The sequence below is a fragment of the Rhinopithecus roxellana genome, chromosome 2, assembly GCF_007565055.1.
Source record: "Rhinopithecus roxellana isolate Shanxi Qingling chromosome 2, ASM756505v1, whole genome shotgun sequence".
In the NCBI taxonomy this organism is placed as follows: domain Eukaryota; kingdom Metazoa; phylum Chordata; class Mammalia; order Primates; family Cercopithecidae; genus Rhinopithecus; species Rhinopithecus roxellana.
The window spans coordinates 119,481,461-119,507,983 of record NC_044550.1 but is presented as its reverse complement, the minus strand read 5'-3'; the positions used below and the strand labels follow the sequence as shown (position 1 = coordinate 119,507,983).

The 26,523-nt window shown below is 36.2% G+C and overlaps 1 protein-coding gene across 1 annotated transcript in view; it reads right to left on the bottom strand.

Annotated features, from left to right (window-relative positions):
* Window positions 1-398: 398 nt before the first annotated feature.
* HPGD (15-hydroxyprostaglandin dehydrogenase) overlaps window positions 399-26,523 on the bottom strand; it is a 31,178-nt gene continuing 5,053 nt past the window's right edge. Inside the window, exons 4-7 of the mRNA XM_010360094.2 lie at window positions 18,120-18,216; window positions 5,734-5,810; window positions 3,333-3,496; window positions 399-2,307 (exon numbers count right to left, since the gene is read on the bottom strand). Of these exons, the coding sequence (XP_010358396.1) occupies window positions 2,169-2,307; window positions 3,333-3,496; window positions 5,734-5,810; window positions 18,120-18,216 (477 nt within the window). The 3' untranslated portion in view covers window positions 399-2,168. The remainder of the gene's footprint in view (window positions 2,308-3,332; window positions 3,497-5,733; window positions 5,811-18,119; window positions 18,217-26,523) is intronic.

Sequence of the window (26,523 nt, the reverse complement as noted above, 5' to 3'; positions counted from 1 at the left end):
TTCCTACGCACCAGTACATTTCCCTTTTGAAATTCTAATTTAAGAAAAACCATCCGATGATGTTTAGTATGTGAAACACCTTGAACTTCTTTCAAAATTTGCATTCTCAGACCTCTTCAGTGGGCTAAATTTATAAAGAGAGCAAAAGTAAGGAGAAATTGTCATATAATCACTTGAATGTTAAATGATATTACAGGTGTCTAAATTTATTTTTATATGAGAAAATAAAATTTGTAGGACATTTCAATGTCATTATGAAGTCTCGACCTTTTTCTCAATGTCTACGTGTTTCTAGTGTTGCTGTTCTGAGTACCAACTTCATTTTACTAAGAAAAACACATTTGAAAAATATACCATTTACATTAGGATATTCACCAAAAATACAAGAAACCAAGGTCCCCCTCCCCCACACTTCAATTTAATTATTTTCCCAACTGGTATACAGAGATATATAACAGTATGAATTTATTTAGAGTTACCTATAGAAGATAAGATTTAAAGTAAGTTTTTAACTTATGTAACTCACATTTTTCAGTTCTACGTGAGATTTGCTTTTAAATGTCTACATAGTTTATTGATTTGAAAAAACTAATTCAAAGCACAATGTATATTGAAGGCTACTAGTCCAAAAATTGTCCATAAAAGTTTATAGTATTTACACGACAGAAGAAAAATACAGAAGATAAGTGATACTGGGCATACCTACATCATTTGCTGATTGGTCACTGCCAGAACATACAAACAAGCTTGTGCCTGATTACAATTTATCTCTATCAGATGTTCATTGATGTTCAGTACTTTGTCTTTAATACATTAAATGAAAATCTAGACTACAGTTATTCATATTCAAAGTAATCCTTAAAAGTGAAGGCAATAGTTTTCTATAGCAGAATTAAAATAGGGCAAGATATGATAACATTCCAGTACTTCTAGGAAATCCATATCAATCTCACATGGATAGATTTTGCTTCAAGCTGGGAGGTCTGGAGTTAGCAGACAGGGTGAGTCACTTATCCAACATTTATTTGAGAAAAGGACTGATTTAGAAATCTTGTGCTTTCACCGTTATTAGCATTAATTACTGCTTGTAAAGAGTGTTACCCAAAGCAGGTGTATTTAATGATTCTTAAGATAGCTGACAACAAAAAAAAGCAAAACCTCATAGCTATTTTTACCTCTGTGTTGTTATGAGTTTCAGCATAGGTACAAAAACATTTACAGTTGTGTCTGTGGCAAAATTGGTTTCATTTCCTCGACAGCTATACATCGAAGACTAAGTAATTTATGGAGATAAGAACAAAAAAGTTGTATTGAAAGATAGGCACTTTTGAAATCTGTAGAAGTCAACAAAAAAGTAATTTGAAAAAATGTTACATTTGCATTTTTTTCTTGTTGAGCATATCTTAAATATAACATTTTTTGGAGTACTAACTATTCTTTATTGCTGTAACTGTTAAAAGTTTAATTCCTGAGATGTTTGGAGTCAGTTAAAGTTCTTAAAGTGAGCAGAGGAAAGAAATGTCTTTCCCCGATGGGAGGCTGAACTGTGAATCAACAGTGTCAATCGGTTACTTTCTGTCATTTTTCCATACATCAGTTTTCATCTGGGATATGTTTACACTGTAGTTTATTCCTTAACTACTGCCCCCAAAATATGCTACTTTAAGAAGCTCTTGGAAGAACTGAAATGTTCAGTTGCAAGATGGTATATAAGTAGAAATTATTATTATGAAATATTTGTCCTTGTTAAGTAGCTTTCCTGTTTTAAAGTATGAACTTTACGTATGTGAGTGTTTTACATCTGGTTTGATTTAAATAACAATTCAAGTATCTCCTTTAAAATGACGTTCTGAAGAACATTAATATTTATGAATCACAGATATAAATACACTTTCTGAAAGGCAGAATATTCCTTGAATATCATTTGTTTTGATCATTTTTTAGACTATCGAGATTACAACCTAGCTTTGGTCCACATCACATTTTTAATAGTTCATAACTTTTTATCCATATACTTCACTCAAAATTTAGGAAATGTTTATCATCAAACGCATGAAGGAAAACTTAAAACTGTTAACATTTCATTTAAAAGCTATATTCAAATGAAGTTAGGGTCTGAATATAAGCCATTGGTGCTTATTTCCAGCTACGGCTAACACATAAGCTGTTCACTGAGTTTTTGCTTGAAATGGAGTTGTATCATAGTCTTGAAAGTGAATTCCCTTAGAAGTTGTGATCTTCATAATAGCACCATTTAAAGCATCATCTTCAATGAGTGTTATCAATCCATTGGCAATCAATGGTGGGCTAAAAATAAAGAAAACAGTATTTTGAGACGAAAGAATGAGGTATGTTGCCACTTCATTTTAAGTTATTTTCTGAAGAATCTATTAATTTGAACATGTTATAAGGAAATGTGTGTCATTAAGCTATTGCTACTTCCAATTTTTATTTAATTACATATTAGATATCTTATTTATCTAATTTATTCAATTAGATTTTTTTCTATTGATATTAACAAAATCATTTGATAAATTAAGCTGTAACCTTCTATCATTTTGGCAGGAGGAATTTATACTCATTATTTTCACTGAGCAAATGATCATTTTCTCATCTTTATCATACCAGTAGATCTTAGACTTACCAGATATAGATGTTATTAGTGTAGTAATATGATTGGTAACAGCTAGCATTTACTGAAAATATTATTTTTTGCCAGTTTCTATTTTAAGTACCTTACATATATCATTTTAAGTTTTTCAAAGTCCCTAAGTTTGTTATACTATTATCTCTATATGTGAGAAAATTGAAGCATCTAGAGGTATAATGGCTAAGTTCATGGTTAGTGGTAGAGCCAAGATTTGATCTCAGGTCTGATTCCTTCAACATGATAACTATGATTCTGTGCTGTGAAATCCTCAACTACTCTAATTCAGACATAATTCATTGAGAAAGTATGTGTGTGTATCAACTATTTCTTATAAAAGTGGTTGAAGCTACAGAAACTTGCAATATTTCACAAAGAGTATATTTGAATATTGCTTGGAATTTAGGCAGAGAAGCTATCATTGCCTTCAAAGAAATGTCAACTTTACGACTGAAGGTAGTAATGAAGCATTTTACATATTTCAAAGTAACATTCATAATGTGTAAACTTACATTCTATTCATAAATCCAGAAAAAAATATTTTCTCCCAGAGAGTTTGCCAAACCAAAAGTTTGAAGCTTGCGTTCATTTCTCAACTGTATAAGCTTATTTCCCCCTTTTTATAGCTTGTCTAAATAATGCTTTGTTTCATTATTTAAAAGAAAATAGATACAGTTTTACTTACTCCAAAATTCCATAGTATTTAATCATATCCTTGATATGATCCTTATATTCTATATATTGTCCCATGTTTTCTTCTTTTTCAATTGATTCAAGGATGGCTGTGTTAACAAAGCCTGGACAAATGGCGTTCAGTCTCACACCACTGTTCATAAGATTAGCAGCCAACTGCCAATTAGAAGGTTGTAGTTTCAGCGGTTTCATAAACATATAATACAGGACAAACTGATCATTAAAGCATCTTACAGTCCTCTGATATAAAAAATACTAGTTAGATATCCTCCCAGCTATATAACAATGACTGGTAAGTAGATAGTAAAATAACACATACCTAAAGTATTATATTAATTCCTGAAAGTCTCACCTAATTAATTTTTTAAAAATCAGTATTACTGGACAACTACTGGAAATAATTATGTAAGCTTCTCTTATCTACTGAACTCTGCAGGAACCTGAAGCTAAGCAGCTGAGACTTAGAATTGATATCCCAAGTTTTCTTTCAGATATTGTGGTTGTATAGCAAATAATACTTAATTAAAAATACTTTTAGTGAAAATCTTTAGAACTGTGATTCTAAAGACACTCTTAATAATCTGCCCTATCTGGAAGACAATTTAAGTATTTTCAGACTAACATTATTTGGCTTAATTTATCAACTACTGATTTTATTTGCAATTATTAAAAAATTAGTCAATTTTCATTATTCATGGATTACATATAAACAAATTTGTTAAATTTGCTTGCTAAAATTTATCTGTAACCCTGGAAATCAATACTTGTGGAGCATGTGTGGTTATCTGTGGACATGCACAGGGCAGTGAGAAATCTGAGTCACTGATGTGCATGTTCCTGCTGAGGTCAAGTAAGACTATACTCTGCCGTGCCATGTTTTTCTAATTTTGTGCTTTTTTGTTGGTGAATCTGCTGTTTAAAATGGCTGCTAAACTCACTGCAGAGGTGCTGTGTAGTGTTCTTTAGTGTAAGAAGACTGATGTCCTGTACAGAAAATATTTGTGTTAGATAAACTTTGTTCAGGCATGAGTAGTAAGTGTTTTAGTAATGAGTTCAATGTTCATACAACATATAATAAATAAGGTTTCTTTAAACAGGAATACACATAAAATAAGGTTATATATTGACTTGTTGATTGGAAATTTGTGACCAGAGGCTTTCAGGAACTTAACCCCGTATTTCCCCTAAAAGCAATGGTTCAGTAGTCACTAATGTAGTGTTTGCAAGTGACTTTGTGGAACATAACTACTATGAATAATGAGAATTGACTGCAGAAGTTTCCAGTCTTGTAATTTTAAATATAAAATTTCTGGTCTTTAAGGTTTACTTTGCTTTGTAAGAGAGCTTTATGTGTTCATAAGAAGTCTGTCTGAAGATTATGTCTTTTCAAAATAAGTAATAATTTCCAATCAATTTAAGAGTGTGAGAACTACTTACCTTCCATTTCGACTGAACAGTTAACATTTGTGCATCTGTTTTTTCTGTCTCCTACTAATTCTTTGATTACTAATATTTTTCTCTTTATCTCTCTAGATCCTCTCTTTGTCTTACCTAGATGAACCACCCAGAACCCCCCCTACAACTGTTCTTTCTGCTTTTTCACTTGTCCTTTGTAATACAATTTCCAAAAGCAGGCAGAATGGTCTTCAAACAAAGGAAATCTGATTTTATCACTTCTGTGTGTAAAAGCCCCATGGATGGTTGCCCTTGAAATAAAATCCAAGCTCACAACAGTGACCCATAGCTGCTTTTGGTCTGACTCCTGTGCTGGTGTCTTGAGACATACCTCAAACTACGTTCCCCTTGCTTGCCAGGCCCCATTCAAGCTGCTCTTTTGTGAATTATAAAAAGGCAGGCATTCTTACCTCATGCTATCAATGCATGTGATTAATTAGGTCTAAAGTATTTTACTAAGCTCTGTACACCTTTCACCCTAGGCCTCCATGGAGACATTATCCTTGACCACTCTATCAAATAAAGGTCTGGCCCCACCCCTCGTTCTGGCTCCATGTTCTCAGTCATTTTCATCGTATCTCTGGTGACAAATAATGGCTGGGGCCTATTGCATCTTGCATTTCAGAAGACCTGAAGTTAATAATATTTACATGTGGGGTCATTTTTGTAAATAAGTACTATCTCCCCATTACTTATCCTTAATACATTTTTTAATAACACATCTGTATTTAGAATCTACTTCATTTAAAAATGATCTATTATTTATTTGGTCCTTTATGTGATCTGATAACTATTTTTATAATTGAGATGGAGGTATGCTATTTTTCCATCTTTTATCCAAAAGAATTGATTTCTCAAGTGAGTCCTCTCTAGAGAATTCATGTTTTATGCATGTGTACAAAGAGAAAATGAGATATGATGGTTGTCAGTAGCCTCACCGCTGCTGAGCGTGTGAATCCAACTATGCCATGCTTGGAAGCACAATAAACCGGCTGCTGTGCAACAGGCATGAGTCCTGAAACAAACGAATATAACATTGAAATGCTTTGATTAAAAAATAAGCAGACTATACCCAATAATGACAATGCAAATGAATATTTTGTGGTAATTTCAATTTCAGATGAATCTGAAAAACAGAGTAACATAAAACCAGATAGCTTTGTAAAACCCAGTAGCCTAAGTGTAGTTTATGTGCTCCATGACCCATGCCGTCCAGAATTTATAGGAACTAAGTTACACTGAGAGATATAGCCAAGAGTTATATGTGTTTTTCTGCCTCCCCAGGCCTTCTGGGAAGTCAAGGAAAGTAAATGGTATGTAAAACACAAATAAAATCATCTTTAAAGTCAGTAAATTATCATCTAATTTTCAATTTTTAAATTGAATATAAGAATATATATAAAAAGTATATATTCTACATTTTTAAAGCTTCCTAGTGGCAGAAGCAATTTGAATCTTCAGAGAGTCTTGGAGATTATTAGTCTTCACGATAAATTAGTATGCAATTTCCTGTTACCAATCTGTCTTGAACAATGCCTCCGAAGTTTAAGAAAATTAAAAGTTAACTTCTTTTTATTTGATATGTTTTAGATGCCTAGATCTTTGTCCTATGACTTAGGAAGACAGAAATAAACAATTATGGTCCTATTTTATTTCCTTTCATAATTATATAGTCAACTATGAAATTCGATCAATTACAGAATGTTTTAATTTTTAATTTTCCACACATGCACAATAGTAACTGATTAAATCCATGGTCTGGAGAGAAAAAGCAGTATTATAGCATATACCTAGAGCATCTCTTCTCCCCCAACTCCAGCCTAGCTCAGCTCTCCAAAAAGACATGAAACAACAACAATAAAAACCTATTTTACTGTAGTAACGATTACTATCAAGCTTATTTCTCATAATTGTTAATTATCTAATCAGCAGTCAAATTGAACCAGAGTCATTCTTGCATTTGGTTTTAACTAATTTGGATTAACTTGTTTTCATGCTTTTTATGTTTGTGACTTCTCTGAGTCAAGAAACAGTGATCTCTGATTATTATACTATATTTAATATCAAATGTCATGCTAATAATACCAAATTATTCTGCTGAGACATGCTTATCTCCACCCAGCTAACTACTCCCAGAATGCCGCCAATCATTTGAGGGTGTTGGGCCAAAGTTCAGCAATAAATGTAGACCTTAACCACTCCCTGGGTGCCTGCCAGGTCTCAATTTATAAAGTATGTTTGCACAAGGGCAGTTTAAATCCCCGAGGATGGTAGATCACACCTAGTGTGTCCACCCAATGATTTCGAAGTATTGTTAATATGTTGCTTGTCTTGTTGTCGTTAAGTAAAATGTGTAAGTTAATTAAGTTTGTCAGTGTCAGTCAACAAGAATTTATGATGTTTCCACAGGTTACATAGGCGTACTAGGAGTGGAAGATAAAGGGAATAAAAAAGTATAACCAAGAGTTGCTGCTTTTGGTTCTTGTTAGTCCCTGCTTTGCCCATTCCTTAAATGTTTATGAGACAAGGCAGTGGTTGTAGGACAATGTTCATATACAGCAGGAAATGCAGCATGAACCTTTATCAGAGATAAACTAGTTCACATAGCCACAAGAAGTACAAAGACATTGTTCATAAGGGTTGTCAAAGATGAATTTGAAATGAATTTTTGTTACATATGCAGAGGTGATGAATCTTGGAACCCCAGCTAGTTCAAGGTATCATAGAGCAAAAGAAATATACCGTTTTGTGGGTTCTGGTAATAAGCAAGGACAACATACATACTTTTCTTAAAGGCAGATTTGTAAATGCAACTGGAATATAAAAGAAATTACTTGCAGTTTTTAAATGGCAGTTGGTTTTATGAATCTTGTAACATTCTAATCACATTTTCACTGTTATGCAAAATGTTTACCCTTCCACTGCTTTCACTTTCTTTCTTTTATTCTTTTTTTTTTTTTTTTTTTTTTTTTTTTTTTTGACGGTGTCTTATTCTGTCACCAGGCTGGAGTACAGTGACCCGATCGCTGTTCACTGCAACTTCTGCCTCCGGGGTTCAAGGGATTCTCCTGCCTCAGCCTCCCAAGTAGCTGGGACTACAAGTGTGTGCCACCATGCCCAGTTAATTTTTGTATTTTTAGTAGAGACAGGGTTTTACCATGTTGGCCAGGAAGGTCTCGGCATGGGTCCAGAATTTATAGGAACTAAGTTACACTGAGAGATATAGCCAAGAGTTATATGTGTTTTTCTGCCTCCCCAGGCCTTCTGGAAAGTCAAGGAAAGTAAATGGTATGTAAAACACAAAGAAAATCATCTTTAAAGTCAGTAAATTACCATCTAATTTTCAATTTAAAATGAATATAAGAGTATATATAAAAAGTATATATTCTACATTTTTAAAGCTTCCTAGTGGCAGAAACAATTTGAATCTTCAGAGAGTCTTGGAGATTATTAGTCTTCACGATAAATTAGTATGCAATTTCCTGTTACCAATCTGTCTTGAACAATGCTTCCAAAGTTTAAGAAAATTAAAAGTTAAAAGTCTCGATCTCCTTACCTAGTGATCAACCAGCCTTGGCCTCCCAAAGTGCTGGGACTACAGGCATGAGCCACCATGCCTGGCCTCACTTTCTTTCTCTCTCTCTCTTTCCCCCCTCCTCCCCTCCCTTCCTTCCTGCCCTCTTCTCTGTCTTTTGAGACAGGGTCTAGCTCTATTGTCCAGGCTGGAGTGCAGTGGCAGGACCATGGCTTACTGCAGCCTTGACCTACTCAGCTCAAGCAATCCTCCCAGCTCAGTCTCCCAAGTAGCCAACTCATTCCAATCGGCTTTCATCTGATCACTGCAGTCAAACAGATCTTATAGAGGTTGCCAATGAGCAATGGCTTGCTAAGGCTAAATCTCTGTCTCATTTTGCTTGATCCCTTCCTTAGCAGCAACTAGCACAGTCACGCTTTCCTTGAAACATTTCCTTCTCCAGGCTCGTCGCCTATCTCACATTCACTGGCAGCTCCTTCTTCATGTCCTTTGCTGGCTCCTCTTTCTTGAGTAGACCCCTAAACATGCTAGAAAACCCCAGAGATATCCCTGGTCCTCTTTGCTTTTCTATGAACACTCTTTCCCTACATATCCTCAGTATTCACTCCTGAGGATAAAAATTAATTCTCTCAATTTGTCTCTCTAAATCTTTGTATGACAGACATACACACACACACACACACACACACACACACACACACATACACACACACACACGCACTCAAATTTAAAATATTTATCTCAAGTCAAGACCTCTTACTCTGCCTTGAACTCTAGAGAGGGACCCTTGGGTTATTTCTTGTAATATTTCCTAGCAGTTTTCTCTCCTGAAACTATAGTGGGTGCTCAGCCTGGGCAACACAGTGAGACTCTGTCTCAAGAAAAACAAACAAAAAAGAAAATATGATAAATATCAGATGTTATAGAAAAATTGAAATTAAAACAACAATGAGATTCTACTACACATATTAGAATGGCTGAAGTTTAAATGCTGAAGACACCAAATACTGATGAATGTGTCAAGCAACAGGAACTCTAATTCACTGCTGGTGCGAATGCAAAATGGCACAGCCACTTTGGGAGACAATTTGGCAATTTCTTTCAAAAGTAAACATACTCTTAACAATACAGTCCAACATTCAGTTCCTTGGCATTTACTCAAAGCACTGAAAACATGCTTACACAAAAATCTGTGTGTGGATGCTTATAGCAGCTTTATTCATAATTGCCAAAACTTGGAAGCAATCTAGGTGCCCTTTAGTCGTTGAATGAACAAATAACCTATCTTATATTCAGATAATGGAATAATATTCAACCCTGATAAAGAGCTATCAAGCCATAAAAAGATATGGAGGAAACCTAAATGCGTATTACTAAGTGAAAGAAGCCAACCTGAAAAGGCTACATACTGTATGATTCTAACCATATGACATCTGGAAAAGGCAAAAGTATGGAGACAGCTGAAAGATCAGTGGTTACCAGGAGCTGCTGGGAGGAAGGGATGAACAGGTGGAGAACAGGGTTTTTAGGGCAGTAAACCATTCTGTTTGATATGATAGTGGTGGATATGTTGTTATACCTTTGTCCAAACCTATAGACTATACAACATCAAGAGTAAACCAGATGAAACACCTCAAATAATCACTTTATTGACTTATTTATCAGTTCATCTACATTGTACTTTTTAATGAAAATGTATCTTTTGCACTAAAATGCCACAATTCTGATATAGTGTCCTAATTTGTTTGATTTCTGAACCTTGGCAAACTGGACTGTTTCTAATCCTAAATCAACAGGCTCTACAGAAGTAAATTCACATAAGTACTCTGTGTTTAGTTTCTTTTAAGTGCAAAGTATAATGAAGTAATATTTTAAATATACTCAATTGAAATGTATAAAACCAATGGGAGGACCCCTGTTGCAGGGCGAAGGTGGAATTCTACTGGTTGAATAGCCAGATACCAGTAAAATGACTATAGGACTAGTTGCTGTAATGAATATGGTTTTTTTTTTTTTTGAGACGGAGTCTCCCTCTGTCGCCCAGGCTGGAGTGCAGTGGCCGGATCTCGGCTCACTGCCAGCTCCGCCTCCTGGGTTTACGCCATTCTCCTCCCTCAGCCTCCGGAGTAACTGGGACTACAGACGCCCGCCACCTCGCCCGGCTAGTTTTTTTTTGTATTTTTTTAGTAGAGACGGGGTTTCACCGTGTTAGCCAGGATGCTCTCGATCTCCTAACCTCGTGATCCACCCGTCTTGGACTCCCAAAGTGCTGGGATTACAGGCTTGAGCCACCGCGCCCGGCGGGTTTTTTTTTGTTTTTGTTTTGTTTTTTTTTTTATCTTGCAAAATAATTCTCAAAATTAGGGAGCACATGGAAATATCTTGTCACAATATTAAGGGACTTAAGAATAGCAACAACAATAAAACAAGGGATCGTGACCATGTGAGAGCAGTCTCTGCTTTTAAAGACATGGCATTTTGTTTAACATTGTGAGAAATCCTGTCTTTGTGCTTAAAAATGGATACCTTATATTAAGAGTTAAGAATAGTATTTTTCAGTACTTCTGATAGGCCCACCATTGTGCAAGTTTATTTATAGAAATACAAAATGGCTCTTTTTAAAATACACTAAGTACAATTAGTAGCAGATTTATGTCTGTCATAACTGTAAAGTTACAGGAAAAAAAAAATCAGTAGAGGGAGAAATTCTACCCACAAAACAAAGAAATACTTTCTAAAACCACTCAGGATAATAACACTAAACGATTAGACTGATGAGATACTACACATAGCATTTAAAATACCTGAAAGCATTTAAAATATCTGAAAATTACATGTGGACTGATAGAACAAAGGAAGTCATTTAGAAAAATAAAATTTAAATTCCCTCTCTACATTAGTTCTTCTATTCTTCATAATCTTTCTACCCATATTTACAAAAGCCAATTTGAATCTCTTCATTTCACAGAGGGCAAAAAGCTCAAAAAGATTTTTTTTTTGCAAAAACAAAAATCTCCTCAGACAGGGCAGTCATACTAAATCCACAAACATGATTTGCTTTTAACAAGAGAGAAACCATGTAAAATGGACTATATAAAAATGCTGAAAATTCAACTGAGGGAAATATATTGTGTATCTAAGGATGGTGACCCTCGTATGATAACCTGGAGTTCTGTTACTATGCTAAAAAAGCAGGAATCTAAAGCTGTCACATTTTATTTACAACCACCACCAACAAAAAAACGTGTACCCGTCTGTTTCTTTTAACCACCACTTCTCTAACTTGAAGAAAAAAGGGAGAACTAGCGATAAATATTTATCTATGGTTCGTGCATACAGCTGACCAAAGTGGTGAACTTCCTCATTTGTGATTTTCCGCATAATGGAACACCTTCTCTGATGGCTGGTTTTTTTTTTTTTTTTTCATTCTTATGGTTGTCATTAAGTCACGCTTTAGAGTGTGACACGACATTAAAAAGTGACACATGCGGCCGGGCGCAGTGGCTCACGCCTGTAATCCCAGCACTTTGGGAGGCCAAGGTGGGTGGATCACGAGGTCAGGAGATCGAGACTATCCTGGCTAACACGGTGAAGCCCTGTCTCTACTAAAAATACAAAAAAATTAGCCGGGCGTCGTGGCGGGCGCCTGTAGTCCCAGTTACTTGAGAGGCTGAGGCAGGAGAATGGCGTGAACCCGGGAGGCGGAGCTTGCAGTGAGCCGAGATCACGCCACTACACTCCAGCCCGGGCGACACAGCGAGACTCTGCCTCAAAAAAAAAAAAAAAGTGACACATGCTTTCATAAAACCACTGTATGTTCTATAACAAAAAATCTTCCCAGAAAGATATGTCTAATAGCAATTCCCAGTGATTCAGACAGCTGCTATTAGTGTTCAGTCATTGCCTAGGCTGTGGTCAGAGGAAACTGAGAGAAGCTCCCTTAGCCATTCAAAAAATATCCATCCCTATGCATCTAGTGGCTGGCTTCTTAAAATGTGGTTCAAGGAGCGGTATGACCCGGGAGCACGATTTCAGGACCCATCTCTGTCCTCCTGAAATCAGAATTTGCATCTGACAAAGTCCCTAGACACATAAAGTCTAAGAAGCGCTGTTCTAGAAGACTATTCGTTTCTCAGTAGCCCTCTCATTCCTATGTTAAGAAACCCCGAATCTCTTATCTATCCTTCAAAATGCCTCATTTACAAATATTTGATCATTCCTACTGATTACTTCTAATATGTGTCTTTTTAACTATTTTAAGCCAAAAGAGAGCAAAATGGAACTCTGCAGACTGACATGGGCGAACTTTGCCAACACTAAGCAGGAAGGGTGGCTCCCATACTCATGACAGTTGGCATCTGAGCACTTATGATTCACAGCATAGGAACAGTACATCCACTCTATGACACAGGCTAAAATGGAGCAAAATAAAATTACTTTTATTACCACTGCTAATTCCCACACTTTTCAGGATCTGTTTGAGATTCATTGTTCAAGTATAAGTTGGAGATAAATTGACCTCTGTTGTAGAGACTTGTAAAAGTTAAATGTGAATGTCATAAAGCCAAAGGTTTACCACAATGCCTAGAGCTTGGCAATTGCTAAATATGTGTTCGACCTGCTTCCTTATCACAAGAGCAGCAGTAGAGGATGGTACCATGCGATTTTCTTACTTTTGGCCTGGAGATAGAAGAAGACGATCAATGTTTTATTTCACCTGGAATTTCTGGATATTCTAGTCCATTCTTCAGGCTATTGGAGTCCCAAGGTCTTGCAACTTAAATACCATGCTTCTGGGTTTTTTGATTTTTTTTTTTTTTTTTTTTGAGAGACAAAGTAGCAATATGTTGCCCAGACTGGAGTGCAGTAGCACAATGATAGCTCACTGCAGCTTTGAACTCCTGGGCTGAAGAAATCCTCCCACCTCAGCCTCCTGAGTAGCAAGGACCACTAGTGTGCACCACCACACCCAGGTAATTTTTAAAATTTTTTATAGAGATCAGGTCTCACTCTGTTGCCCATGCTGGTCTCTAACTCCTGGTCTCAAGTGATCCTCCAGCCTCGGCCTCCCAAAGCATTGTGATTATAGGTGTGAGCCACCACGCCTGGCCCATGCTTCTGTTTAAATACTTTATGCCATGGAAATGACTTGGTTCTGTCATCTCGATAACAAGACACTGATATACAGCTCCTGGGGTAGAAACTTTGCCTAGTTCCTTTAATATCTCCATTTCCCTTCTGCAAAAGCTCAACATATGTTTGATTAACTCGAATTTTTTATTTAAGGTAGTAATTTTAGCACTTCTACCTTAACACAAACTATGAGCTAATTATATTATTATAGATAAAACTTGCAGCACAAGAGGCTATGCCACTCGGTTGTTACTTAAGACATGCTGAAAATTTTCTATGATTTTTAAATATTTTCTGGAGACTCCAATGTTTTCAATTTTGAGTAAATAAGACCCTCATGGTGTCTCTCACAAAATGCTACTGAGTGACAGAGAATGTCCCAAATGAACACCACAGCCTCACTAACTGAGTATGTAGCAGGGTCGGTAGGTAGGCTCCTTTTCCTGTGACAATTACTCTTCCTTTCCCACAGTTTGAAGCAATTAAATACCTATGAAGTGCGCCTGTAATCCCAGCATTTCGGGAGGCAGAGGCAGGCGGATCACCTGAGGTCAGGAGTTTGAGACCAGCCTGACTAACATGGTGAAACCCCGTTTCTGCTAAACACACACACACACAAAATAGCCAGGTGTGGTGATGTACGCCTGTAATCCCAGCTACTGGGGAGACTGAGAATTGCTTGAATCTGGGAGGTGGTGGTTTTAGTGAGCTGAGATCCTGCCATTGCACTCCAGCCTTGGTGACAAGAGTGAAACTCTGTCTCAACAAAAAACAAAAAAACAAACAAATGGAGTGCATTTGACTCTTACGGGATATTTTAATGGAGCACAGCTGTTTGATTATCTGCATTAAACCAGACTTTGTTCTTCTATTGTTCCTTCCAACTTTGATTTAATAGTTCAGGATGGATGCGGCAAAATTAGTGTCTGCCTGTATATTATGTTTATAAATAAAAACTCGTGTAGAAAAGTCCATGTGGGTTAACAACACTCAGAACAACTTGTGGAACTCCAGACTGGAGCACACCCATCCCATAATCTGCTGAGGAATCATTGTCTACTTAACTGCTCCTGTTTATTAAACCTATTAATTGCATTTGATACTCTGTCTGCGTCAGTGGTCATTACTCATTAACTTCTCTACTCAAACCAGTGTGCCAACTTAAGGTTTTACTGTGGCAGTGAAGGACTCCACTGTACCCACGCCAGAGACCATGAGGATAGGCCCTGTTGAGTTGAATACTGAATATTACCCACAGCCATTCCTTCAATAGAGTAAGCGGTATGGAGTAAAACAGGAAAAAAAATCTATCAGGAAGCAAGGTTTGGAAAAACAGAGTAGTCAAATATTAGAAGTACTCTGATAACTCCTTCAAGATTATTTTGGTCCTCTCACCTCTTCCTACATGCTATGACTCAAGGGCATAAAATTGTTGATACCATTTCTGTGGGAATGATAAAGACGGAGGGGTCCTCTTTTGCCTTCTCCCATTATTACAATATCCTGACTTTTTATCAAACTAATTTCATTATGGGAAGAACTGGAGGCTCTCTGTTGGTGGATAAAATACAAGGCAATTCATTTTAAGACTCTGTGAGATGAAGGCATGTTAGTGGGAACCCTGGATGGGAAAGGAAGTAGACTGTCCACATTGGCCAGCAGCAACGAGGAAACAGTATAAACACAAGAGGTGTGGAGGTTGGAATGACAAAGGGAGGGTGCCAAGGACAACTTCTAAAAATGGAGAGAGTAATAAGCCAAGCAGAGGGAACAATGATAAACTTCAGCTATTTAACCATTTTACATAGTGTTGCCTTGTACATGTGGAGGAAAATCAGAGGGAGAAGCAGTTTGTAATGCAGTATTATTCATTAAATTGTACCAGTGCCAGGAAAGTAATTTAAAACCAAAGCAATGTGACCACTGAATTTTTATCAAGTCATCATTTTATCTGCATAGAGAAATGCCCACACATGATTGCAAATGTTGTATCTAACATAGGTAAGAAGAGGATTAACACCCAGGGGTGGGGTCCGGTGGCAGTGAGCTAAAGCAAGCTCCTAGCCAACAAAGCAAAGTGGACATCAAATTGCAAGCCTTAAACCACTCTGCTCAATGGCATGTTTTGACTTGTGACACTGGTAAGCTCCCCAAATATTTTTAGGACTTTACTGGAAGTGTCAAATGGAGCAAAAGCTTAAGATTTCACTGAAGGTTTAGTAATGCAGCCATGAGATTAGAGCTGTGCCCATGAAGCCTGAAGAGACGAGCAAATTGCAAGGGTTTATTCAAGTCAAACGATTTCAGTTGCTGTTACTTTTCTGTTAGGCTGAGATAAATACAGGTAGATTAACAAATAAACTCATAGATATGAGAGACAGACAGATAATCTAGTGGTTAAAATTCTAAGAAGACTTGTACCAGGCTATTTGCATGTGAATTCCAGCTCTGAGGCTTACTTGATGTGTAAGCTTAGGCAAGATATTTCATACTTCTCCTGCCTTAGTTTCTTTATTTTCAAAATGGAAATTATCGAATTTTACCTCACAGGGTTGTTGTGAGGATTAAATGAGATAATGTACAGTGTTTAAAATGATATCGGTTAAACAGTGCTCAATAAATGATATTATATATTTGAATATTTTAATCAGATAAAAGGCAGTAATGCTACATTGCATTTCTTTATTCACGCTCTTTGGGGCAAGTAAGCGCCCTCATATGGTACAGAATTTCTCCCAGATAGTCCTAAATTGATCCAACCCTGAGGCTTTCAGCCTTCCAAAGAATGAAATCAGTGCCTCTGGTGACATAAAGGCCAGGGGCTCCCTGTATAATATTCATGGTACTCCAAGCTTTGCTGGCCCTCTTAGCTTTATAGAAACAATATACAGAATTATCAACCTTCATCACAGCCTCAGGTTTTTAAATAAACTTTTAAGAATATACTACGTATCTCTTTTTAATTCTCCAGTCACTTGTTTTTTTCTTGTGATTTTATTTCAAAATAATATAGATTTAGCTTTGCCAATTTATTTTTAGGGTTTCAGTCTCCCACAGCTTAACATTTGGCCCTCTCTGGAACACATATCCCTTTCAAATATTGCCCATGCTCTTTTAAAGTATCATTAGAATTAAATGTTATAAGTTATAAGTAGTTGTACTGTTAGGAAAAAGAATCGGATTACCCCCAAAAATGTATAGAAATAGGTTCATAATAGCTTTAGGGACATGATTTTGACTTTAAGCAACCCAGAAAATGAGATGCTAGTTTATTTTTGAGAACTTCTAAAGGAGATTTCTAAATCTCCTCTGGCGGCAGCTTTACAGTGATATAAAATAATCATTCCTAGTGGGATGAGAAAAATGCTGAGAATCAGACAGTGGTTCAATCACAGGTACCTCCAAACCCAACTTCCCAAATCACTGGAGCTGGGATGCCAAGGTTGGGGTGGGGCGTGGGGCTGAAATTTCTATTCTGGAATCACCACATTGACTAAAATCAAACAGATAATTTTTAAAAGTCTGACTTTTTGTACATAGATGACTTAGATTTGCTGTCCATATCGACCAGACTTCTTAAACTTCACAACTTCACTTGAACTATTCAAGAATCATTGATGATTTTTTTCTTAGAGTTTTCAAAAGTAAAGTCACTTGACTCAGTTGCTCCAAAAAGTCCAGTCAGAGGTTTAAAGCTAGTATTGAGGGATAAGATATCAGCCGATACTAAATCATACTGCTCTGAAAATAATATAGTTTAGGATTGCATGCTGTGGAAAAGACGATTAGCTGCCCTCTGAAATCCATTATTCTCTTAGGCACACAGCTAGACTGCATTTCCCAGTACAGACTCGCTTTTAGTTAGGTGAAACATGAGCTCAAGTTCTACATTGAAATGTGAGCAGAAGGTCTGCCATTATTGGGCTGGGGTTTTTAAAAGAGTAGCCATGCCCGCTCCATGTTCTTTTTCTCTTTCTGCTCGACAAAAAGGAATCCAGCAGTTCTAGGGTAGGAGCTCCCTGCTGAAGACGACAGAACTTCTGCCAGTCAGGTTTTCAAATGTCTGCATACAGAAGAGGCACCTGCAACAAGGATCTTGCCTTGGACTGATGTACGGGTAAGAAATATGCTTATACTATATGTAAGTTTGGCTTTATTTATTAGTTTAACATAACATTATACACACACACACACACATACACACACATATATCTGGCTTTATTTATTAGTTTAACATATCTTAACTATGATATGTGCCATATTTTAAAGTTACACACTCTTACTAAAATCACATGGGAGCAGAGACATCTTAACTTCACTTTCATGCTTTTTACTTTGCCAAAGGTGCTTTCACATGCATTATTGCTTAGGAGTCTCACAACAACCTATGAAAAACAGCAGCTCTAAAAAAAATTATCATTTTGTTTTCAAATATTACTCAGTAAGATAACTAGAAAAGCCACAAGTTAAATTAAGAGAAATAAACATACTTTTCAAACTTTTGATATTTTGCAATAGAAAATTCCATGGAACTACAAAAAAGTCAGATTTTTAATTTCAAACTTGAGTTGATAATAAATATGCTTTGAAGATTTGTTTCAGTGGTCCAAATTACCAATAAGAAAATGTTACACTTAATGTAATAATTGCCCTTACCTGCTAAAGATGACATATTGATAATGATGCCGCCTTCACCTCCATTTTGCTTACTCATATAATCCAAACCAAGATAGGTTCCACTGATAACAGAAACCTAATCCAGGGGCATAAGTGGGAAAAGGAACACAGTCATTATCCTTCACCATATTTTCACACAGCAAAGTTTTTATAGCTATTCCAGATACCTAGGGAGATTTCTGCAAATATTATCAATGAAAGGTTTTAAAAGAGCTTTATTTTTAAAGTTAGTCATTAAACCTGGATTCTTTTTGTTTGCCTAATCATTGTGGAGCTTGTCATATATCTGCAAAACTTCACTTAGTTGCCCAATATGAGATTTTACGCTACAGGTTGTATTCCAAAAATGTCTATTACTTTCACTCAACTCTCAACATCTTCAATAATTCCATATATTCTTTTTGTTTTCTAAATGTTGGACACAAAATTTATTTACCCTTCTTCTCTGCATATGGTTCTCATGTCTCAGTATTCCACACTTACCTACTCTGTTTAATTCTCTTGGATCTTGGAATATAGAATAGTGGTTACCCTTGATTTCCTAGAGATTTAATTTTCTCTCTTTTTCTTTCTAATAAAAATTCTATTTTGCTCCTGTATCTACCTCCTCTCCATACAATACAGAGGAAGGTGGTCTGCCCAAATGTAATGTAGACACTGATTAATTAATTTAATTCAGTCATGGAAATCCCATTCTCCTTGACAGTGGCTGGTTTCAGAACCAGCAAGTAACCCAATTTTGATCAGTGAGACCCGGAAGGCAATCAGCTAGAAATGGGAACAGGATGGATGCTACTGAGAAATTTTTTGTTGCTCTTAAAAAAAAAAAAAAAACAGAAGAAATGGTTACACTGCCTTCTCTATATGAATGTCATAACTTCAATGGACAACCCGTATTTCCTAGTATCCTAAAGATGAAACCGACATAAAGAATGGTCAGCGGGAGGGCTGACAGGACTCTGGGCCCTGATGATATCATTGACCTGTAAGATCAAGCAATCCTGAACTCTGTGTTGTGTGAAATCATATAAATGTTTTATCCAGTTTAAGTGGTGATTTTCAGTTAGCGGGACATCTGGTCTTTAGTAATGTCTATCACTAAATTTTGTTAATCACTGCTTACAGCTATCCTTTTGATAGTTTACTGTCTTGCCACTTATATCCAAGTGTAGGCACTTTTCCTGTTTTATTTTAATCACTACCAAAAAAAAAAAAAAAGAAAAAAAAAAACCTGTGAGATCAAATTGATATTTCAGACCTTAGTTTTCCTTTTGGATTTAAGAATTCCTATCCCTTCCAGCTCAGACTTTTAAAAAAGGAAAATTCTTTTTTGACATCTTAATTCCTATTTTTTTATGCTTTACAATACTGCAAAGAAAATGATACAATAGGTAACAAGTCTGAAACGGAGGTTACACACGTGTTTACCTTCCTTTTATCTTAAAAATTTCCTTTGAAGTTTTTTTTACAAGGATTCAGATATACTTCTCCTACCTAATAGTAGCTCTAGAACAAGAAAGGAAATCAGAGATTCTATTCACTTAAGCCATGTGTCAGTTTGATATTAAGTAGGCTTAGGGAGAATGAATAAAATCTTCACATGATTTTCTTTAAAAAGGAAAACCAAAACATTAATTGTTTATATAAGAAGAAAAAGATGTAGATGGCTGAAATTACTGAAGCCAGTTAGATTCTGTTAGTTTCTGCAGAAGTCTCCAGCATGTCTGAACAAAACTTCTGTTCATGCGTATTGGCACTATGCTTTTATTCTCAGGTATTAGAGCTTTGATGACACTCCACTGTTGTGTTTTCAACATGAACAAGATGAAGCCAGATAGAAAATTTGGGAATATTTAAGATTTACTTTTAAAAAGCAATATTTATCTTTAGGTCTTTGGTGGAGGAAGGCAAGGGATTATTTTTCTCATCCACTATCAGGTTAAGAACTGGGCAATTATTCAAATGAAAGAGTTCAAAGGATGAATCTACAAGACAGGGTCTAATGCTTTGGCTGTGTAGAAATTATATTTTTCACTTTTCCTCCTTTATTATAACAATGTATTCCTTATTCTAGACTATATATACGTGCGTGTGTGTGTGTGTCTGTATATTATATATGCTTCACCATGTTGGCCAGGCTGGTCTCGAACTCATGACCTCAACTGATCTGCCCACCTCGGCCTCCTAAAGTGCTGGGATTACAGGCATGAGCCACCGTGCCTGGCCAGAAAATGTAGATTCTGATGCTCTGGAAGGGAAGTGTAATTTATTGAATGAATTCTATGCAGTGGCACTGTGCTGGATGTTCACATAAACTATGGTTTATTTAAGCGTAACAGTCCTTAGAGATAGGGAGTTTTCCTTCCTCCCTGGGAAGTTCAATATGAGAGAAATTAAATAAAAGTTTATAAGTTATAGATTCAGGACTGGATTCTAATTTTGACTATTCCCAAAGAAATATATTTCCCAGTGCAAATCTTTAGTCAATAAGTGCATTTTGGAAAAAAAAAATGACTATCAATATTCATCTATTTTGTTTAAATCTTATTTGAACATATTGACCCACTTTTGCCTAGTGTTCCATTATTGGAATACTAAGCATGTGAGAGAGTTCTTTATATCCTACTGCTCAAGGTCATTGCCAAGGTCTAATTTTTAACTCATGCAAAAATTCAAAATATGGCAACTTCTGGCATAAATGGGTTAAGGAATTCAATGTATATTAGTTAAATGTCAAAATTAGACTATAAGTTCCACATCAGTGGGCATGAACATATTTAAGTTTATTGAAACTTCAGAAAGCTACAAGACTACATGACAGAATTACCATTCCAATATTCAAAGTTAAGTTTCCCTCTGCCCAATTGCCAGCATGACTGTCGATAGTTTTGCAAAGACTCATTCTTTCCTGAACATTTCTTTTTTTTTTTTTATTTTATTTTGTTTTTCGATATGGAGTCTCACTCTGTCGCCCAGGCTGGAGTGCAGTGTCGCCATCTTGGCTCACTGCAAGCTCTGCCTCCCGGGTTCATGCCATTCTCCTGCCTCAGCCTCCCGAATAGCTGGGACTACAGGCGTCTGCCACCACGCCCAGCTAATTTTTAGTATTTTTAGTAGAGACTGTGTTTCACCATGTTAGCCAGGATGGTCTTGATCTCCTGACCTCGTGATCCGCCCACCTCGGCCTCCGAAAGTGCTGGGATTACAGGCGTGAGCCACTGCGCCCGGCCTCCTGAACATTTCTTCTGTGTTCTGAACAGCTATAAATAATGCTGCTGTTATTGGCTTCAGACTAAGGAGGAAGTATAAAATAGCCTAATGCAAACAAAAGACTGGGAAAAGGTTTAGTGGGAAGAAGGATGAGATCAGCAAAGTGAAAAATAAGGAGTAAATTTGATAAGGAGTAAAAGTGGAAGGACAGATGATACTGTTTGGAAGAACTAATCTATTTGGAAAGCAATGTACTGAAACATAAAAGTGAATACTCTCATGTATGCAAAATATCATATACAGGTAATGGCAGTTGACCCAGTAACTATTAACTAACATCTATAAGGACACGAAACAATAGTTTTCTGCCTTGAAAGAACTTGTGGTTTACTAGCATGAATAGCATGAATTATGTATATATTAAAATAATTCTAATAAAATTAAAAAACTAGTAAGCCCTATGAGAATGGTATAAATATGTTGTACAGTATTTCAGAAGAGGGAGAGATATATGGTAAGGTCCTTTAAGAGGTTACTCGCGGACAGGGGCAGTAATACAGAAAAACATGCAAAAGAACAAACACGGAATTGTAGAAGACCCAAGGAAGCAAATTAAATCCAGAGCAGAGTTTCAAAAGAGGGTTATATAAACTACGCACAAATATTTGCATTACGATAACAGAGATAATCAAGTTGGAAGTAAAATTCCCCTGGTCTTCCAGAACTTCCAATTTGCCCATGATATTGGCACTTTCCAGCTCAGAGCAGGTATTCACACAGGCTACATTAAAGCAAACATGCCCGCCCTCTCAGCTGGATGAAGACGTCAGTGGAATTCTGTAACTGTAATAATTGCCTCAATATTTCCATGTTTCTTTATGTTAACTGTAATCATTGCACACTGTTTCTGACAGCTGATTTCTCAGAGAAAAGACACAGCAAGTGTCCATGAGGAAGTTGTCGAATATAGGAACTATATACTCTGTTAATTTTATCCATAAAAATATCTGTAGATATTACTGATGAAGTTATTACAAATATCAGTAGTAATGTTAAAGAGATAAACGTGTTGTGCAGGTTGTGCTTTTTCACTGGGATAGCCTGGTTCAAAGAAAATCTCATCATTTAATGTGGTTTTGGAAAGTGGCATGAGTCTATATTCTTAAAAATCCCTGGCCGGGCGCGGTGGCTCAAGCCTGTAATCCCAGCACTTTGGGAGGCCAAGACGGGCGGATCACGAGGTCAGGAGATCGAGACCATCCTGGCTAACACGGTGAAACCCCGTCTCTACTAAAAACTACAAAAAACTAGCCGGGCGAGGTGGCGGCGCCTGTAGTCCCAGCTACCCGGCAGGCTGAGGCAGGAGAATGGCGGGAACCCGGGAGGCGGAGCTTGCAGTGAGCTGAGATCAGGCCACAGCACTCCAGCTTGGGTGACAGAGCGAGACTCCGTCTCAAAAAAAAAAAAAAAAAAAAAAAATCCCTGCAGTTCCCAATTAGCTATATTTTCAAAATGTTTGTTTTATCAGGCTACTAAAAGATGTAATGAAATACAATTCTTAATAAGTCAGGGGTAACCTCTGAAGAGTAAATATAAAATGCATAGTTTTTTATTTTTTTATTTTTTTACCAACCTAAGAAAATTAAAGCTATATAATGCATTTAGGTAAGAAACAGTAAAATAATAAAAATAAAAAGAAAACAGTAAACATTAAAGTATAAGTCAGAAGTTTAACTTTAAAAAAACAAATTTAAAAATCAATAAATTATAACAATTAGCAACTTATCCTCTGAATATTATATATTTATAATATATAGAGTCTAAACTTATAGAATTACTAAAAGAGGTAGGCAAACTGATATTTGCCATTTGAGATAAGAATGCCTCTGTTGAGAAATGAACAGATCAAGGACATAAAAGGAAGCCAAGATATAGATGACACCCAAACCAAATAAGAACATTATAAGAAAAGAAAATTAAGGATAATACAATTTCTAAGTACAGAAGCACAAATACTAAATTAGGAATTTAAAAAATTCAATGGTATATTAAACATTCATATACCATAATAATGTAAGATTTAGCCAAGAGATGTAAGTTTGATTCACAGTCAGAATATCTCATTTCAATACATTTCTACCCTAAAGCAGAAGAAGGTCACAGAACTGTCTCAACTCAGAAAAATCAGCTATCAGTTCTCTCCAAACACATGTATGTATATTTGCAATTAGAATCTCAAAAAGATTTTGAGGGAAACTTGAGAGTTTCAAGTTATTTTCAAATATAATGAACCAGGTACACTGGAGAAAAAGTTTTAAAAGAACTGCAAAGAAGGTATTCATACTGTAAAATAGAATCTTGTTTCTTAATTAAAAGATTTCAGGTAAAATTCAACATCCTTTCATGTTAAAAAATTCTCAACAACATAGGCATCGAAGTAGCATGAAGCGAACATCATACTGAGTGGGAAAAAGCTGGAAGCATTCCCCTTGAGAGCTGAAACAAGACAAGGATGCCAAGTCTCACCACTCACATTCAACATAGTACTGGAAATCCAAGCCAGAGCAACCTGGCAAGAGAAAGAAATAAGGGCATCTAAACAGGAAGAGAGGAAGTCAAGCTATCTTTGTTTGCAAACAATATGATTCTATACATAGAAAACACCATACTCTCTGCACAAAGGTTCCTAGAACTGATAAACAATTTAAGTTACATTTCAGGATACAAAACCAATGTACAAAAATCAGTAATGTTTCCAAACACCAATAATATCCAAGCTAAGAGGCAAATCAAGAATGCAATCCCATTTACAACAACCACAAAAAGAATAAAATTCCTATGAATACAGCTAACCAGTGAGGTGAAAGATCTCTACAATGAGAATTGTAAAACACTACTGAAAGGAATCAGAGTCATTATTAAATGAAAAAACATTCCATGTTCATGGATAGGAAGAATCAATATTGTTAAAATGGCCATACTGCCCAAAGCAATTTACAGATTCAATGCTATTCCCACCAAACTACCATCATCATTTCCACAGAATTAAAAAAAAATTCATATGGAATCCAAAGAGTCACAATAGTCAAAGCAATTCTAAGTAAAATGAACAAAGCTGGAGGCATCACACTACTCGACTTCAAACTATACAAGCCTACAGTAACCAAACAGCATGGTACTGGTGCAAAAACAGATATATAGACCACTGGAACAGAATGGAGAAGCCAGAAATAAAGTTGTACACCTACAATCATCTGATCTTTGACAAAATCAACAAAAACGAGCATGGGGAAAGGATGCACTATTCAATAAATGGTGCTGGAATAACCAGGTATCCATATGCAGAAGACTGAAACTGGACCCCTTCCTCACGCCATTTTAAAAATCAACTGAAGATGAATTAAAGACTTATATATAAAACCTAAAACTATACAAATCCTAGAAGAAAACACAAAACACCCCATTCTGAACACATGCCATGGCAAAGATCTCATGATGAAGTCTCCAAAAGCAATTGCAATAAAACCAAAAATAGAGAGATAGGACCTAATTAAACTAAAGAGCTTCTGCACAGCAAAAGAAACTATCAAAGCAGTAAACAGATAACCTACAGAACTGGAGAAAATATTTGCAAACTATGGATCTGACAAAGTTCTAATATGCAGAATATATAAGGAACTTTAACAAATCAAGCAAAAACAAAACAACCCCATTAAAAAAAGGGCAAAGGACATAAACAGACTTTTGTGACTGCTTCTCAGAAGAGGACAGACACATGGCCAACAAATATAAAAAATGTGCTCAGTATCACTAATCATCAGAGAAATGCAAATCAGAACCACAATGAAATATAATTTCACAGCACTCAGAATGGCTATCATTAAAAAGTAAAAAAATAAGTAAATAATGGATGCTGACTTGGCGAGGTTGCAGAGAAAAGAGAACACTTATATGCTGCTGGTAGGAAAGTAAAGACAGACACCATGGAAAGCATTTGGGAGCTTTTCTCGAAGAACTTAAAACGGAACTACCATTCAACTCAGCAACCCCATTACTGGGTATATACCCAAAGGAACATAAATCATTCTACCAAAAAAGACACAGCACTCATCTGGTCATCACAACACTATTCACAATAGCAAAGACAGAATCAACCTAGATGCCCATCAGTGGTGGACTGGATAAAGAAAGTGGGTTCATATGCAACATGAAACACTATGCACCCATAAAAAAGGAAGTCATGTTGGTTGCAACAACATGGATGCAGCTGGAGGTCATTATCCTAAGCAAATTAATGCAGGAACAGAAAATCAAATACCTCATGTTCTCACTTACAAATAGGAACAAAACATTAAGCACATATGGATACAAAGGGGGGAACAACAGTCACCAAGGTCTACTTGAGGATGAAGGGTGGGAGAAGGGTGAAAGTGGGAAAACTATCTGTGGGTTGCTATGACCACTATCTAGGTGATGACATTATCTGTGCACCAAACCCCAGTGACACACAATTTACTTGGGTAACAAATCTTCACATGTACACCCTGAACCTAAAATAAAAGTTGAAAAAGGAAAACCAACAAAAATAATTTAAAAATTTTAAAAATTAAAAGAAAATTGTAATTTAGGTATCTTTCAAGTTTCGGGAGCAATTCTGTACTCTTCTCAAGGTAGGACTTACAGATTTAGCTCTTTTGTGGTGTAGTGTCATCCTCATTGCCTCTATCAAGTTATTATAGCAGTTAGGTAATTACTCATGGGCATTTCAATTTAAGTAAAAAATGTATTGACTAAGCACTATCATCAAGATATTGTGTTGATTACTGAAGGAGAAACAAAGAAAAACACAACCCAGTTCTTGTTTTTATGGAGTTTATAATTTACTAGGAGGATATCATGAAGTAGGAGGCCACTCCCTGTACCTTTATACACACACAGTGGCCAAACTGTACTCTACAATTACCTGCTTGTTAGATTGGTGAGAATGACCTCAGCAAGGGCAGGGTGACCCCAGGCACAGCCTATTTGACATTTTGTTTTAGTCAACGTTTGATTTTTACTAAACTCCAATATCTTAAGTCAAGGGCATTTATAGAAATGAGATACCCACCAACTCATGACTCAATGGATAAAAGAGAAAATTTTATTTCTTAATTCTACCATTTTTAAGAGC